Source organism: Euleptes europaea, chromosome 1 (genome assembly GCF_029931775.1).
Source record: "Euleptes europaea isolate rEulEur1 chromosome 1, rEulEur1.hap1, whole genome shotgun sequence".
NCBI lineage: Eukaryota > Metazoa > Chordata > Lepidosauria > Squamata > Sphaerodactylidae > Euleptes > Euleptes europaea.
In genome coordinates, this window is record NC_079312.1 from 127,453,682 (window position 1) to 127,468,318 (window position 14,637).

The 14,637-nt window shown below is 43.4% G+C and overlaps 1 protein-coding gene across 1 annotated transcript in view; it reads left to right on the forward strand.

Annotated features, from left to right (window-relative positions):
• RECQL5 (RecQ like helicase 5) overlaps nt 1-14,637 on the forward strand; it is a 64,039-nt gene that overhangs the window by 42,667 nt on the left and 6,735 nt on the right. The window contains exons 8-14 of the mRNA XM_056856090.1: nt 5,364-5,582; nt 6,980-7,076; nt 8,581-8,617; nt 9,962-10,020; nt 10,777-10,850; nt 12,433-12,526; nt 13,915-14,055. Coding sequence (XP_056712068.1) covers nt 5,364-5,582; nt 6,980-7,076; nt 8,581-8,617; nt 9,962-10,020; nt 10,777-10,850; nt 12,433-12,526; nt 13,915-14,055 — 721 coding nt within the window. The remainder of the gene's footprint in view (nt 1-5,363; nt 5,583-6,979; nt 7,077-8,580; nt 8,618-9,961; nt 10,021-10,776; nt 10,851-12,432; nt 12,527-13,914; nt 14,056-14,637) is intronic.

Sequence of the window (14,637 nt, forward strand, 5' to 3'; positions counted from 1 at the left end):
CCTCCACATGAGCGGCGGAGGCTAATCTGGTGAACGGGATTTGTTTCCCCACGCCTACACACGAAGCCAGCTGGGGGACCTTGGGCCAGTCACATTCTCTCAGCCCCTTTGAGGGGAAGGGAAGGTGATTGAAAGCCAGTTTGAGTCTCCCTTCAGTGGTAGAGAAAGATGGCATATAAAAACCAACTCTTCTTCTTGCTCTGGGTTCTGCGCACTGTCTCTTGCCACTGCAGTGTGTGTGGGGGGGTATATCCCTGGAAGCATGTGGAGAATCTGCGCACATGCTTATTATTTATTCTGGGTGAGAGATGTAGTGATAGTTCCAACATTCCGTCATTTTTTTTCTGGGCAGGCAGAAGGCCTCTGCAATCAGTAGAGGCCTAACTTGCCTTCTTCTCATTTAGGCTACTATATGACCATTCCATTGTAGAAATATTGTTCCCTTTAAACCAGTGGTTCCCAACCTTTTTTTGACCAGGGACCACTAGGACTTTTTTGTTCGGTGCAGGGACCCCAAGGTTCAAAATAAAAATTCTGAGAATTTGAAAATAAACTTTAATCATAACTGTTAGTTAAACATTAAAGTTAGAATAATATTTGAATATATATATTTTATAATAGAGAACTTTTAATTGAAAATATTAATTTATTATGGGTTTATAACTTTGTTTTGCGGACCTTCATTTAGTTCTCACGGACCCCTGGGGGTCCACGGACCCCTGGTTGGGAACCAGTGCTTTAAACAGATAAATTCTCCAATATGCTCCTTTTTGTGAGACAGAGTAATAGTTCAATCTAGCCAAGTAATGTTCACCCTGACAGGCGTTGGTTAAGTTTTGCCGTTTTTCTGGCAGAGGACTTTCCTAATCAATCTGCCAGGGGCTGAGCCCGTGACCTCAAGATAATGTCTTTCCCACTGCCGCTAAGCATTGCCTGTATTTGGCTAGCTAGTGTTTTCCATGATGGGTATGGGCTGAAACATGCACGTGGAGAAAAGCATAAACAATATTGGGAAGGAAGAAATCATGATTTATCCTTTTTAGTTAGTTGCTGTTAACTAAAACCCAAACGTTGCGTGCTGAATAGCCTAATGGAACGATGCATTGTCTCCCATATCGCTTAAAAGCTAAAGTTCGACTCGCTAAAGACCCTTGGCATTTCCAATTGGCTGGTATGAAGCAGTTTCTGGAAAGGCGCGGAGGGAAAATTAAACACGGTAGTCTTTTCATTGGTTGTGAAAAGAGTGCTTTCTTTAAACTGAGTGGTGTGAATCAGTGCTTTTTTGCAGGGATTATAAAGATATCTTTGTCACAGTGTTCTCTCCCTCCCTTCCCCCCCCCCCACTCTGTACACACTTTCCGCTTGCATGACCTACGCTGTAAACCGCTCTGTCCCAGCTCTCTCTACCTGAGGGGTACCTTCCTATTATAGCACAGAGAGATGCTTGTTCTGCCTGTTGCTTTCTCTAAGCCATCAAGTCTAGGAGAGTTTTCTGTTTGACCCCCCCCCCCCGAATAAAATCAAAGTGGGTGGTAATCGTGGGTGGTACTCCCCACCCCTTGTGTTCATAGGAGAAACGTTTGATCAGTATTTGAGCTACTGGGAATATTTGGACTTCGCGTTCAGAAAAACTGCACATTTGGGGTCAAATCTAGTTTTAGAATTTTCAGGCACCAAGAGAGAACTCTACTCATTTTAAAGCATTTGTATTCTGCTCTTTCTTGAAGAGTTCCAGGCAGCTCACAAAAAAGATCAAGTGTTTTACGTAAAAACAATCCAGACAAAAAGTACTCGAAACCAGTACAAATAAAACCCCAGTCCACAACCCCCCACCAAATGCCAACAAAAACCTGCATTTTCCTTCTGAAAAAGGATAATTGATTCCCCATCCTGAGGAAACGTGTTCTTGTTTTTTATGCCTCTGGGCATGCTGCCCTATACCTTTGCATCCAAACATAAGCCATTGTGTACTACCCCCCCCCCCAAGGGGTACAAAACCCACCTGATCCTGGTTCTCTAGTTTCACTGACCATGGGAGTTTCGGAGAGAACTTTTACATGCAGCCCCTCCACCCTGCAGTTGGGTTGGTCAAGGTCAACCCACTTTCCATTGGAAAACCTAAAGTAATCATTGGAAAGAGGGTGCCTTGCCACTGAAACTTGTGGAAGACTTTACCACCTTTCGTACATCTCTATTTGTGTGTAGAATAAGCTTTTCCGAATTGGAAACAAAGGCCCTGAGATCCTGTTGGCTGACCTTCCACACAGCTGAGCCGCTCACCCTTTCACTACTTGAAAAGGTGAGGGAGAACAAGTTTGCCAACAAAAGGTCCACTTCTCTCTCCTAGGTGGTAGAAGTTTTTCACTTTCACTCACATACTTTGGCCACTGAACACCAGGGCTGCTGTGAGCCAGACTATCATGGCTCCAGAGAGTGAAACCCCTGATTGTGACAGACTTACACCAGAGTAAGTTACGCAGAGTTTCCAATCAAACTTAGTGCCCGGTGAAAACACATCTGCCTGGCAATGTTACTCTCTATCTTTTACACAGGCTACTTGTATAAAGGAAAAAGGACAGTGTGAACCCTAAGACAAGATATTTATGCATGTTTCTTTAAATGCTCATGGCATTTTGAAGAATTGCAGCTCATCCACTACAATGGGGCTGTCAACAAATCCTTTGTTGTTACAAAACGTTTTTTTTTTTTGCTGTCAAGTCACATCTGACTTATGGCGACCCCTTGGTGGGGTTTTCAAGGCAAGAGATGTTCAGTGGTGGTTTGCCATTGCCTGCCTCTGCGTCAGGACCCTGGTATTCCTTGGAGGTCACTCCCATCCAAATACTTGCCAGGGTCGACCCTGCCTAGCTTCTGAGCTCTGATGAGATCAGGCTAGCCTGGGCTGTCCAGGTCAGGGCAACAAAACTATATAATCAGATTATTCCTAAATTTTACCTAACTGACATCCGTAATGTAGAGGCTTTGGAAAATAAATTTTGCCCATAGTGGCCATCTGCCCTGACACTGCGTATCAAGTCCTTTCTTGCTGTGTAGGTATTTTTAACTTCACCCTCACCAATCATGGGTTGGGTTGAGAGAGAGAGTAATTAGCACCACCACTGGGGCTTGGTTCAGGCCAGTTGCCAATGCCATGGGTCTGTGAGATGATGCCCCCTATGCTACTGCTGGTTGGAAGTAAGCTGAGTTCCGGCAGCAGCAGTGGCAGCCCAAGGACCAGGGCTTGGCTCAGACCTGGCCATCAACTGGTGTGGGTTTGGGATATAACAAGCATCCGTTACTATACCTCTCTCCTCCAATGCCATCAAGGCTCCTCACTGGGAAAAGGTGGGCCAAGGGCTGCCTGCTCCAGTTCATCCTACTCCTCTTCCCTACTGGCCTTGCAGACAGAGAGTTACAACTCACCTTTGGGTCCTGACCCACAGTTTGTGAAACCACGGAGCTAGGACGAGTATTACTGTATTTGCTTGAATACAAGATGATATATTTTTACTTTGGGAGGGCTTTTAAAGGGGGGCTCATCTTAGCCTGATCTCATCAGATCTCAGAAGCTAAGCAGGGTCAGCCCTGCTTATTATTTGGATGGGAGACCACCAAGGAATACCAGGGCTGCTGTGCAGAGGAAGGCACTGGCAAACCACCTCTGTTAGTCTCTTGCCATGAAAACCCCCAAAAAGGGTTGCCATAAGTCGGCTGCGACTTGACGGCACTTTACACACACACACACACGCACACACACACACACACACACACACATCTTAAACTCAGGTACACATTTATGTAAAGCTGCCCCCATTCTGTGACTGGAGAGGAGGCTGCCACTCCCACACCTTTGCTAATCCAGGGCCATTCTGCCTCCCCTGCAGAGAGGCAAGAGGGTTTGTCCAGAAAGCAAAGCATGGAGGGAGAAAAAAACTGGCCTCTCCATCAGCTGGGGAGGGAGCTGGGCCCATGTGACCAGGTTGTGGGGTACGCTCCCTTCCTCTGTGCTTTCTGGCTCCAGAATGCCTGGGCTGATAGAGAGGCGCTGCGGATATGCAAGAGGTCGTGGTTGCTGTAACAGCAGAATCCTTGGGTCCTTGCAGCTGTGGGGAGATGGGGAAGATAGAGGTTGGTTGGAGAAGGGTACCGCTGGCTGGCTTGCCTCTGTTTTGGGGAGTCATCTTAAAAGGGGAGAGTTGTCGTATTCAGGGTTGTCTTTCCTTTTGAGTAAATATGGTAGAATCTGGAACCAATGGGTGGGAACTTATGGCTTTTCACCAAAACTTCCCCCAACAGAGAGAGACTTTCTCTTGTCAGGAAAAGTCATCCTGTACTGAAGGAAATCTTTCCCCATTGAAAGAAGACTAAACAGAAGAAAGTCATAGGATCCAACCCAACAGTTTTGCTTCCCCCCCCCCCTTAGGCTAAAATTCTGTGTCTGCATTTTGTTAATAAACTTAACTAATATTAAAGTAAACCTGTTTCTTGTGGCAAGGGACAGTTTCTATCTAATCTTATCTCATCCCATGGTAACTTATTTATTTCCATCCCATCTTTTCTTTATAGAACTTTGGGACAACAAACATTGTTCTTTGCATTTCCCCCCTCTTAGTCACCCTTTTGAGGTAGCATAGGTTGAGAGAGAATGACCACCCCAGAATCACCAGTGCGTTTCATGACTGGGTGGGGACTTGAACCCGGGCCTCCCTATTGTCAATCTGTTGCCGCTACACCACGTTGGCTCTCATGTTGGTCTTCTCAGTGAAGGTACTGAGGATTGTTAGTGTTTGCAAACGCTTTAGGGGAGGTGGTTGGCTAGAGATTGGCAGCTGGCAGAATTGTAGCGCCATACCACAGTTGTAGCTCCCTTCCCAGTAATACACGATTCCTGCTGCTCTGTTTGAAGCGGTGGACTCTGATCTGGAGGTCCGGGTTTGACTCCCCACTCCTCCACATGAGCGGCGGAGGCTAATCTGGTGAACTGGATTTGTTTCCCCACTCTTCCACACAAAGCCAGCTGGGTGACCTTGGGCTAGTCACAGCTCTCTCAGCCCCACCTACCTCACAGGGTGTCTGCTGTGGGGAGGGGAAGGTAATTGTAAGCCGGTTTGATTCTCCCTTATGTGGTAGAGAAAGTCGGCATATAAAAACCAACTCTTCTTTAACCCAGTAGGTCGTGGCAGTGATTGACTGCATTTGCATCCATTGTAGTGGTACAGTTCAGACAACCAGACAGCCGTTTAATCTGGTTTATCAAGTGACTTCCTGGGGTGTGAGGGTAAGGATCCCAGAGACTTTGCATGGGCCAAGCAGACTCTCTGCCAGCTCTGTTTCTCAAAAGTGGCTTTATTTTTGTCTCTTAGCTGTCGTCACGCTGCCATAGCCAAATACTTTGGGGATGCCACCCCACAGTGCAACAAATGCTGTGATTATTGTAAGAACCCAGCAGCTGTGAAGAAGCAACTTGAAGCCCTGGAGCAGTGCACCAACAGCTGGAACCGGACCCACATTGGATCCTCTGCTAACTCGTCAGATCCAGAGTTATATGAAGGAGGAAGAAGGGGCTGTGGTGGCTTCAGCACGTAGGTGTTTGGGTAACCTGACTCCTGCAGAAGCAAATTCTGCTGACAACGATCAGGATTTTTCTTCTTCACTCCCTTCAGTGAGGATTCGGTGAATGTTTCTGACAAGTCTTTTCTTAAAACTTAGGCACAAAGATACAGAATGCCTTTCCCCATTTAAAAAAAAGTCAAATAAATATGGTAACCTCTGAAGTCACAATCACTTCATGAATCAACCAGACCAAATAGATAAAGTCTACAAAGTTTAGCTGAGCAGACTCAAGTGGATTTGTGGATGAATTTGGAGGTCAAGGGACCAGTGGAGAATAGACTAAAAAGAATTTTTTAGACAAAAAATATAGCAAAAGCGCTTTTCCATAATTGATGCAGTGAGGGAGTTCTTAAGTTAAAAATATGAAAATGGTCCTCAGTGTTTTGTGCACCCCTGTCCTAGGCTAATACCATAGGTGGTGGCAGCCTCCTCCTCGTCTTTTCCAGTAGTAGAAAATTGTATTTCTACCTTGCAGTCACCTTAAAGGTGAGGAAGGGAGAGGGATATCTTAAAAGCAGAATTGCTCACAGTGCAAGTAGTAGGGCATTGCACTTTATTAAGGACTGCAACCACCCCAGATGTGCACTTCCTACTTACTCTGTAGATCTGTAAGTATCCTCCAAAAGATGTGCATAGCAACATGAGTCTTTTTATTGGTTGCTAGACAGAAAAATCTAGCAAGCAATAACAACAACAAAAAACCAGTGGGAAATTAAGCATTGGTTGACACCAGTCTTGCTGAAAACAAGTCTGAAACCTTACTGTTTCTTGACCTGGTTTTTGTATTTGTCTGTGACATAAGATTAAAAATCAGATAATTGCAGAAATAAACTGTGGCTGTTTTTTCACTTGTTATATCCCATTGGTTGGAACCTTGTTTATGGCATCCTGCTAGCATTCTTATGATCTAAACAAGAGCAGTCATTTAATTCAAGGTGCTTAAACTTTTTAAAATTCTCAGTGATGCATTTTCCCATAAATCTCCTATGCAAGGTAAATTTTTGTTTTGATTCGTTAAGGAAGGTGTTCATTATGAGTAGGTGACCTTAAAAATAACTGTTAATATTCATCTTACATGCTTTTGGTGCTGATGTGATAGATATTAACAATGTGTAGCTGTTTGGCCTTGGCAACAGGGATAACTTAGGAAATTAATTTTGAATGGGTGAGTTCTTAAAAGCTCCTCTGGAAATGTGGTGACCTCACTTTGAAAGGAAGACTAGCTATGAGCTGATGTGGACCCACAATCCTCAAAGGTCTAGTGATCTAGTGGCTACATTTCTGCTGTTTGAGATTAGTTTGAGACTTCAAGCCTTGTTAGAGTATTCCTGTTCGGGTGGCCAATTCTTTGTGGGTCATTACTCAGGTACGATGAAGACAGTAGGAGCGTGGACGAAGCCAATGAAGAGAATCGGAAAAAGGAATGGAATAACTTTTATAAGCAACAGATGAAGCTTCGCAAGGTTAGTGGATAGACTTTTTGCGGAAGTCAGAAGCCATGTTGAAAGAAAGAGTGTGAGTGTCAGAGAGAGAAAGTGATGAGCGATCAGGTCCGTACTATGTGCTCATACTAATGAGAAACTTCGCAGTTCCTAAAGAACTTGTTAAGCATTTTGTATGCTGGGCCTTGTTCTTTCCTTGCTGTGTAGCGTGATTTTACACACACACCTTAATTTCCACAGTGCTTTACAACCAGGTGGTCAATGAAGGAAGCGGCAGCATTTTTTTCTTGTGCTTCTTCCTGGTTTTGCCTACAATCTATTCTCCAAGAGAATATCATCCACTTAAGTGGTCTTCTGAGACCAGAGCCATCTGTATAGATCATGGTGTTGGCCTGTCTGTTCGCACAGAGAAGAGAGCTTCAGGGATTTAAATTAATATAACTGCCAAATACTTAGAATGGTCCTTTATGAAGAAGAAGAATTGGTTTTTATACCCCATGGCTTACAATCACTCCTTCCCACACACACAAGACACCTTGTGAGGTAGGTGGGGTTGAGAGAGATCTTAGAGAACTGTGACTAGCTCAAGGTCACCCAGCTGGCTTTATGTACAGGAGTGGGGGAATCAAACCCGGTTCTCCAGATTAGAGTCCACTGCTCTAAACCCCTACATCATGCTGGCACCTAATCCTATTTAGCAAAGAGCCAGCTTTAGTTTAGAGTAGAAATTATTCAGTAAATATGGGGGCTTGAAGTTTTCTGAGTACAAATTTTAAATTCTAGATCAAATCCTGGCATCATGTGTTCCTTCTAGTCATTTACAAAAGGTTTATTTACAAAGTTTATATCTTGCCTTTACAAGGGCTGTCAAGACAACTAACAGTTTAAAAGATACATGATAAAATTACATTATAAAACCATTATGATAAAAACATAGAACACACATTAAAATAGCTTTTAAAAGTGTTTAAAACAGAGTTAAAATACATGTGTGTGTAAAGTGCCTTCGAGTCGCAGTCGACTTATGGCGACCCCTTTTGGGGTTTTCATGGCAAGAGACTAACAGAGGTGGTTTGCCAGTGCCTTCCTCTGCACAGCAACCCTGCTGTTCCTTGGTGGTCTCCCATCCAAATACTAACCAGGGCTGACCCTGCTTAGCTTCTGAGATCTGACGAGATCAGGCTAGCCTACATACAAGACAGTTAAATACATACAAAATATAAAAACATTGGTTGGGAAAGAGGGATCATTTGAGGGAATGCCAAATGAAACAAAAATGTCTTCCCCCTACTGGAGGAAGATGGCAACAGAAGGGGACAGACCAATCTCCCTGGGGAGAGGGTTCCAGAGCTTTGGTGCCACAACTAAAAAGGCCCTCTCCCACATTGCCACCCGCCTAATCTCAGAAGGTGGGGTCACTCAAAGCAGGGCCCTTGAAGGTTACCGTCATGGTCGGGTGGATTCAGACAGGATTCGGCAGTCCTTCAGGTTGCTGGTGATGTTTCTATGATTTGTTTTCTTTCAGGGTAAAGAGGTCGAAAAAGACAGTTTTGTCCCCCCAGGTAATTTCTGCATTATTTCATAGATTATTGATGATGGTTTATTGGAAGATGACACAGAACTGATTTCTTTTGAGGAATCCCAAGTTAAGTAAAGTTACTGTCATAAAATATAGCCTTCTCGCTGCCCTGAGCCCTGTCTCGGTGGGAGGGAGAGAAATAAATAAATAAAATTTCATAGCGGAGTCTCCCGTGAATTCTTGATCAACATTCATAACAGCTGGTGCTTGCCTCTGGGAGCAGGCAGATCCCAGTTTTTATTTGGGGGGGAGTAATTTGAACTGGTCAGTGTGATAGGACAAACTGGATTTAAATCCAACTCTGCCAAAAATTGCTGGGTAGATCACTGCCTGCTTGCATCCATTCCTATCATGCAGGAAAAGCTGTGGGTGACTTGTTTAGCACCAAGTTTTCCATATGGAAACCTATTACAGCCAAAATGGTTACAGTTAATAGGCATATTTAGTAACATTTACCATTCAATTGTATGGCACTAAGTTTATTGCACTTTAATTACCATTTCCTTCCAAACTCTAAATGTAGTGTCTGTATGAGTTAGTTCCCTTGATTCTATGTCTCACCTGATTGATCCCCCGCTTCCCCCCTGGGTCACAAGAACAGGAAGGCAAGTTTTTTTCACAGAAATATATTTTTTAAATTAGTATTTGTACTCCTTACAAAGCTTGCCTGGATGTATGCATATATATCTGGGACCTTGATTCTCCAAATTTCCCTTTTTAAACTCCAGTAAATCAGCCTAACTAATTTTTATCTTTTAAGCCACTGCTTCCAGGAGCTAAGTCTGCATTTTCCTGAAGACCCTAGAGGCCATTTTGGTTTTGGTAATCAGGATTAGACCTCAACGTTTCTGTATTGTGTATACCATGTCACTTTAATATTTTAGAAAACTTATGTTTTTATGTACTTGCATTTGAATTCTAATAGTATTCATGCTATTTTTGTAGTTGTTTACTTAATCAAAAGATATAATTTGTTCATTATTCATAATCTGATTGTCCTTGATTTTACTGACCATAAAATGCTAAATCGTAGAATCCTTCCATGGAAATAGTAGGGCACACACTGGGCCTCCCCAGACCTCACTTGTTGATTTCCAGCTATAAAATTAGCCAGCACTCCGTGCAAAACCAACTCACCCCCCAGCTCACTCTTTTCATGCCTGAAAGGGAAATGGCAAGAAATCCCACCACCTTAGAATCCTGTATAATCTAAGCCGCACTGCCCATCTGGAGCTAGATGTAGTGTACTAAACCAAAAAAGAAAAGAAAAAAAAAGGCAACTGACTCTGTGTATTTTATGTATCTGTCTGTGTGTCTTTCATGGTAGATGCTGATTGTCCCTTGAAGGATGCAGCCAGCAGGAAAATAGCCAGAATCACAGTGAAGGTAGGAAGAGGCTGTGTGTTTTGGAAAAACAGGTTTGGGAAAAGGCTTCTTTTCTGCTGCAGGCTGATAGTGCTGTAGTGTGCATAGTGAGAAATAATTGTCAAGAAAATTGCACAGCTAAAGTGGGTTGGAGTGTTACCCTGGATGTTATAGTGAAATGATATATTAGCCGAAGAATGGCATCAAAGGTATATGATACAGCGGTAAAGCTAGACTATAGTATCTACTTTTAGTTACCAAATTTTAGAAATTTTAATAAATTGGAAAGGGTGCAGAGGGAACATCAAATATTATAATACCGTTCAGAATCCAGATGTGAAAAGGCGAAAGGAAGTCATGTAGTTTTAGAAGGAGGTTTAGAACAGGCACAGGCATGGTTCTGAAGCTCCAGAAAAGCCTTTTGAGGTATGATTATATTGTCATTTGACCTAAAGCTTGACTTGTTAACGCACCGCCGTTCCAGACACCTGCAGCTTTTGACGCAGATCTAAATTGGCAGTAACCAGTTGTTATGGGTGATTGCCCAAGACTACAGTTCATAACCACTGTATAGAAACGAGAAAAAAGAAAACTTGTCTGATCAGCAGACCAAAGGAACAAGTTACTTTTAAAAGAAAATGCTGGATAAGCATGGCTACTATGCTGGCAACTAGAGCTGAGGTGGGAGGAATGCTAAAACCTGCTTAAGCTTCACGTACTTGTTGTTTAATAGCTACAATCTGAAATCACCTTTTGCTCATTCTCCTTTGGTTTTAGGCTAGAGAGCACTGCCTGAAGATGTTAGAAGAAGCACTGAGCAGCAATCTGCAAGCCGGGCTAACAAAAAATGGGTAGGATACTAAGAGGGGATGGTATTGCTTGTAAAGAGTATTTCACGGGCACACATCAACATCAGCGACTTTTGCTTGGCCAGCTATTGCTTTTTGATAAGCATGTGGCTTATGTAACTGAAAAATACCTTTTATCAGCTGCTGCGTAAACTCTGCTCCATCCTGGGGAGAAGGAGATCTTGGAAGGTTCAGCCATACTTTTGTAACCCACCAGAAACTTAACTAATATCACGTTCTACCCGTGGGGCTGCCCGTGAAGATAAGTCAGAAGCTTCAGCTCGTTCAGAATGCAGTGGATCATATCCCTGTGGATAATGGGAGATGTGAACCTGTTCAACCTGTATTACATCAGCTGCATGGCCTGCTAGTATTCCTCTGGGCCTAGTTCAAGGGGCTGGCATTAAAGTCTAAAACCCTTCACATCCACATGCATCATAAGCCCCCCATTCTATGTACATTTCTTGAATCAGGTCCTGCTTTTTGGAACTCAAATGAATGTTGTTTTGTACAGTCTGTGTACAAGAGTGTAAAAACAGTGTTGCACTTACCTGTAACTGTTGTTCATAGAGTGGTCTTCTGTGCAGGCACACATGGGGTGACGTCACATCCCGACGTTTACTAGGCAGACTTTGTTTATGGGGTGGTTTGCCATTGCCTTCCCCAGTCATCTACACTTTACCCCCAGCAAGCTGGGTACTCATTTTACCGACCTCAGAAGGACGGAAGGCTGAGTCAACCGTGAGCTGGCTACCTGAAACCGACTTCCGTAGGAATCGAACTCAGGTTGTGAGCAGAGTTTGGACTGCAGAACTGCAGCTTATCACTCTGTGCCACGGGGCTCTTGATATATTAAGTAAATATAATGTCATAATTATTCCTTGGAGCCTTGCTATGTAGCCTGACACTTCCTCCCCCTTGAATTCCAAAGGTTGCAATTCTCTTTTGTCCCCATTAGAGGGAAGTAGTATACTGTACAAAGTTAGGCTTCTGAATCACTTGAGTATGTGGTATTCCATTGGTTAGTACTGTAGAAGCACATAAAATGTATGCCTGTGGCAAAGATTTCCTTAGGCCTTTGCCTTTCTGTTCTGTCTCCAGTCACCAAATATTAGCTCTGGATGCAGCCAGTACTTGCATCCAGATTTTTTAAAATGTCACTGTTACTGCTAGAGCCCTGAGCTGGGATTGCCAGGTCCCCTGCTATGGCTGGAGACTTCCTGGCAGCTACTCTTTCTTCCTGCTGCCACTTGGAGCTGTGGCTGCAAGAAAAAAATCACTGCTATCACACACAGCTTAATGTCACTTCTGGGAAAAATAGTAGTGAGTCACATGACTCTACAGATTGCTAGGAATTCCTAGAGTGACATGACAGTACTTCCTGTTTTCCCTGAAGGTGCCATCCCACCACATGTGACACTGGTAACCCCCCACATGTCCCTGCCCCCCCCAACTCACAGTAGTTGCCTGTCATCAGCTGGCATCCCTGCCATGATAATAACCCTTAAAATGAGAGTTAAGTATTTCCCTTGCCAGTGGAGAAATACATGCTGATACAATTGATGAAACTGTGGGCATGTTTCAGGTCAGATCCTCTAACATGTGCCGTGGAAATGGAGTATGATGCTTTCCAGATGAGTAAGACAGCAAATTTGTACAAGGCAGCTGTTCTCAAGAAGGTAAGAAATGGCTGTTGATGCCAAGGGATAGAGTGAGCTTGGATAGTTTGCCCAGTGTCTTGACTTTTAAATCTGTGATTGATGTTTGTGCTATCTATGTCTAATGAGAGGGTGCGTGTCTGCTTCTTGTTCCTTTGACATCTGTATTAGAACACCTAATAGAAAGAATATGTGTCTCGATCCTTAATTTCTGTAGTTTCAAGTAAGTGTTCCTGCAGTTTTACAGCTAGGTGGCCTCCTTGAAGATGTGCATTTGCTTTTCTAAAGAGTAATAATTCATAAAACAATAAGATTCTTCACCCTCCATTTAATCCCATGCTATTAGTTAAGCAGCAGAGGTGGCTCTAATTGAAGCCCCTAAGAAGAAGGCTCTTAGAGCCAAACTAGACACGATGGCCCTGTTTTTGCTTAAATATCATCTGAGTGGGTAGGATAATCCTTCAGAGGATTATCCCTTTCCCCCGTGTCATTTTGCCGATGCACCTCCCAACTGCCATCCTGGAATATATAAGTACTGATATGTCATCTGCGTGTGGTTCCCACAGAGAGCAAACAGTAGCCTTGGGGGAGGCTGAGGAATGTGTATTGGCAAAATGGGATGGGAGAAAGCCATGGCTATAAATGTGGCTGCTTTTAAGCCTAAACAAAATCTGTGGGGATGCTGTTCTGATGACTGTGGGAAGAGCCGAACAAGAAAGACTGAATAATCAGGCTTGCTGTCCAAATCAAATTAACTTAACTGTTTCCAACAGAGCTGGCCTCCCTACCTTTTCCCCATTTCCAGCTTATGTTTTACTATTTCGTTCCAATAGGGGGCCCTGACTGCTCTCTCCAGGTTGGCTTGGTCCTGTGTGCCAAAATTGAGTGCCACTTGATTTTAGATCAGAATTGCTGGGTTTCAAATTAATGCTAAACTGAAATTTGAATGTGTTATTGTGTTTTATGAAGTTTTTAACTGTTGTTAGCCGCCCCGAGCCCATCTTCTGCTGGGATAGAGAGTGGGATACAAATCCAATAAATATAGAAGAAGTCAAACAAACTAACAGGCTAATAACTGTGTACAAATATAGGGTTTCTTTATTAATTTTCTAGAATCAACGTTTTCATGATAACACTCAACCTTATGTGTTCTTTCATGTATAGGATTATCTTTTTATAAAAACAATGCCTGCATTTATTACATTTTAATCTTTTTAAATGTACAGTTAATGTCATAAATCTGCAGCTTGTTAAGCTTTCTCTTATTAAGAAGGAAAAGAATAAATCAAAGCTAGTCTGTACACAGGTGGAATGAAAAGAGCAGAATGTGTTAATTCTTCATTACATGGAACTGCTGTTTGTGGAAGCAGGAAGGCTTCAGGTCAGTTTTTCCTGCTTTTTGCGCAAAGGTGGGAGAAATTAACAAGGCTTCCAAAGATGGAGAGCTGTATTCTGCACTTGCCTTGGGAGTCAATGGCTGCCCCAGGGTAAAAGCTGAACCAACTGCAACAGCTGATGATGGTTTCTATATACCATCCAAGGTGAACACGGTAAGTACAGACGCTGTCCGATCCTTAAGTAGTGTTAAACATTTTATAGTGAAGGTCTTGTGACAGCCTGTGGGGTTTCATTTCTGTTCCTCCTTCTTGCGTGGGTTTCTTGCAATCTTTCCCTTCCTCCTCCATGCTACTGCCACCATCTGTTAGTGCTTACCATAATATGTGGTGGCTCTCAATTAATTTTATCTCTAGGTTATGGATTGATTTCCAGCGCGGTGTAGTGGTTAAGAGCAGTGGTTTGGTGGACTCTGATCTGGAGAACCAGGTTTGATTCCCCACTCCTACGCATGAAGGCAGCTGGGTGCCCTTGGGCTAGTCCCAGCTCTCTCAGCCACACCTACCTCACAGGGTGTCTGTTGTGAAGAGGGGAAGTGATTGTAAGCAGGTTTGAATCTTCCTTAAGTGGTAGAGAAAGTTGGCATATAAAAACCAACTCTTCGTCTTCTTCTCCACCTCAAGTTCTAAGAACACTTTCCTGGGAGTAAACCTGTTCAGTCTTGCTTTCTGAGAAAGCAATCCTAAGTAGGTCTGCTCTGAATCTTGCTCTGGTCTGTTCAGTAGGGCTTACTCCCA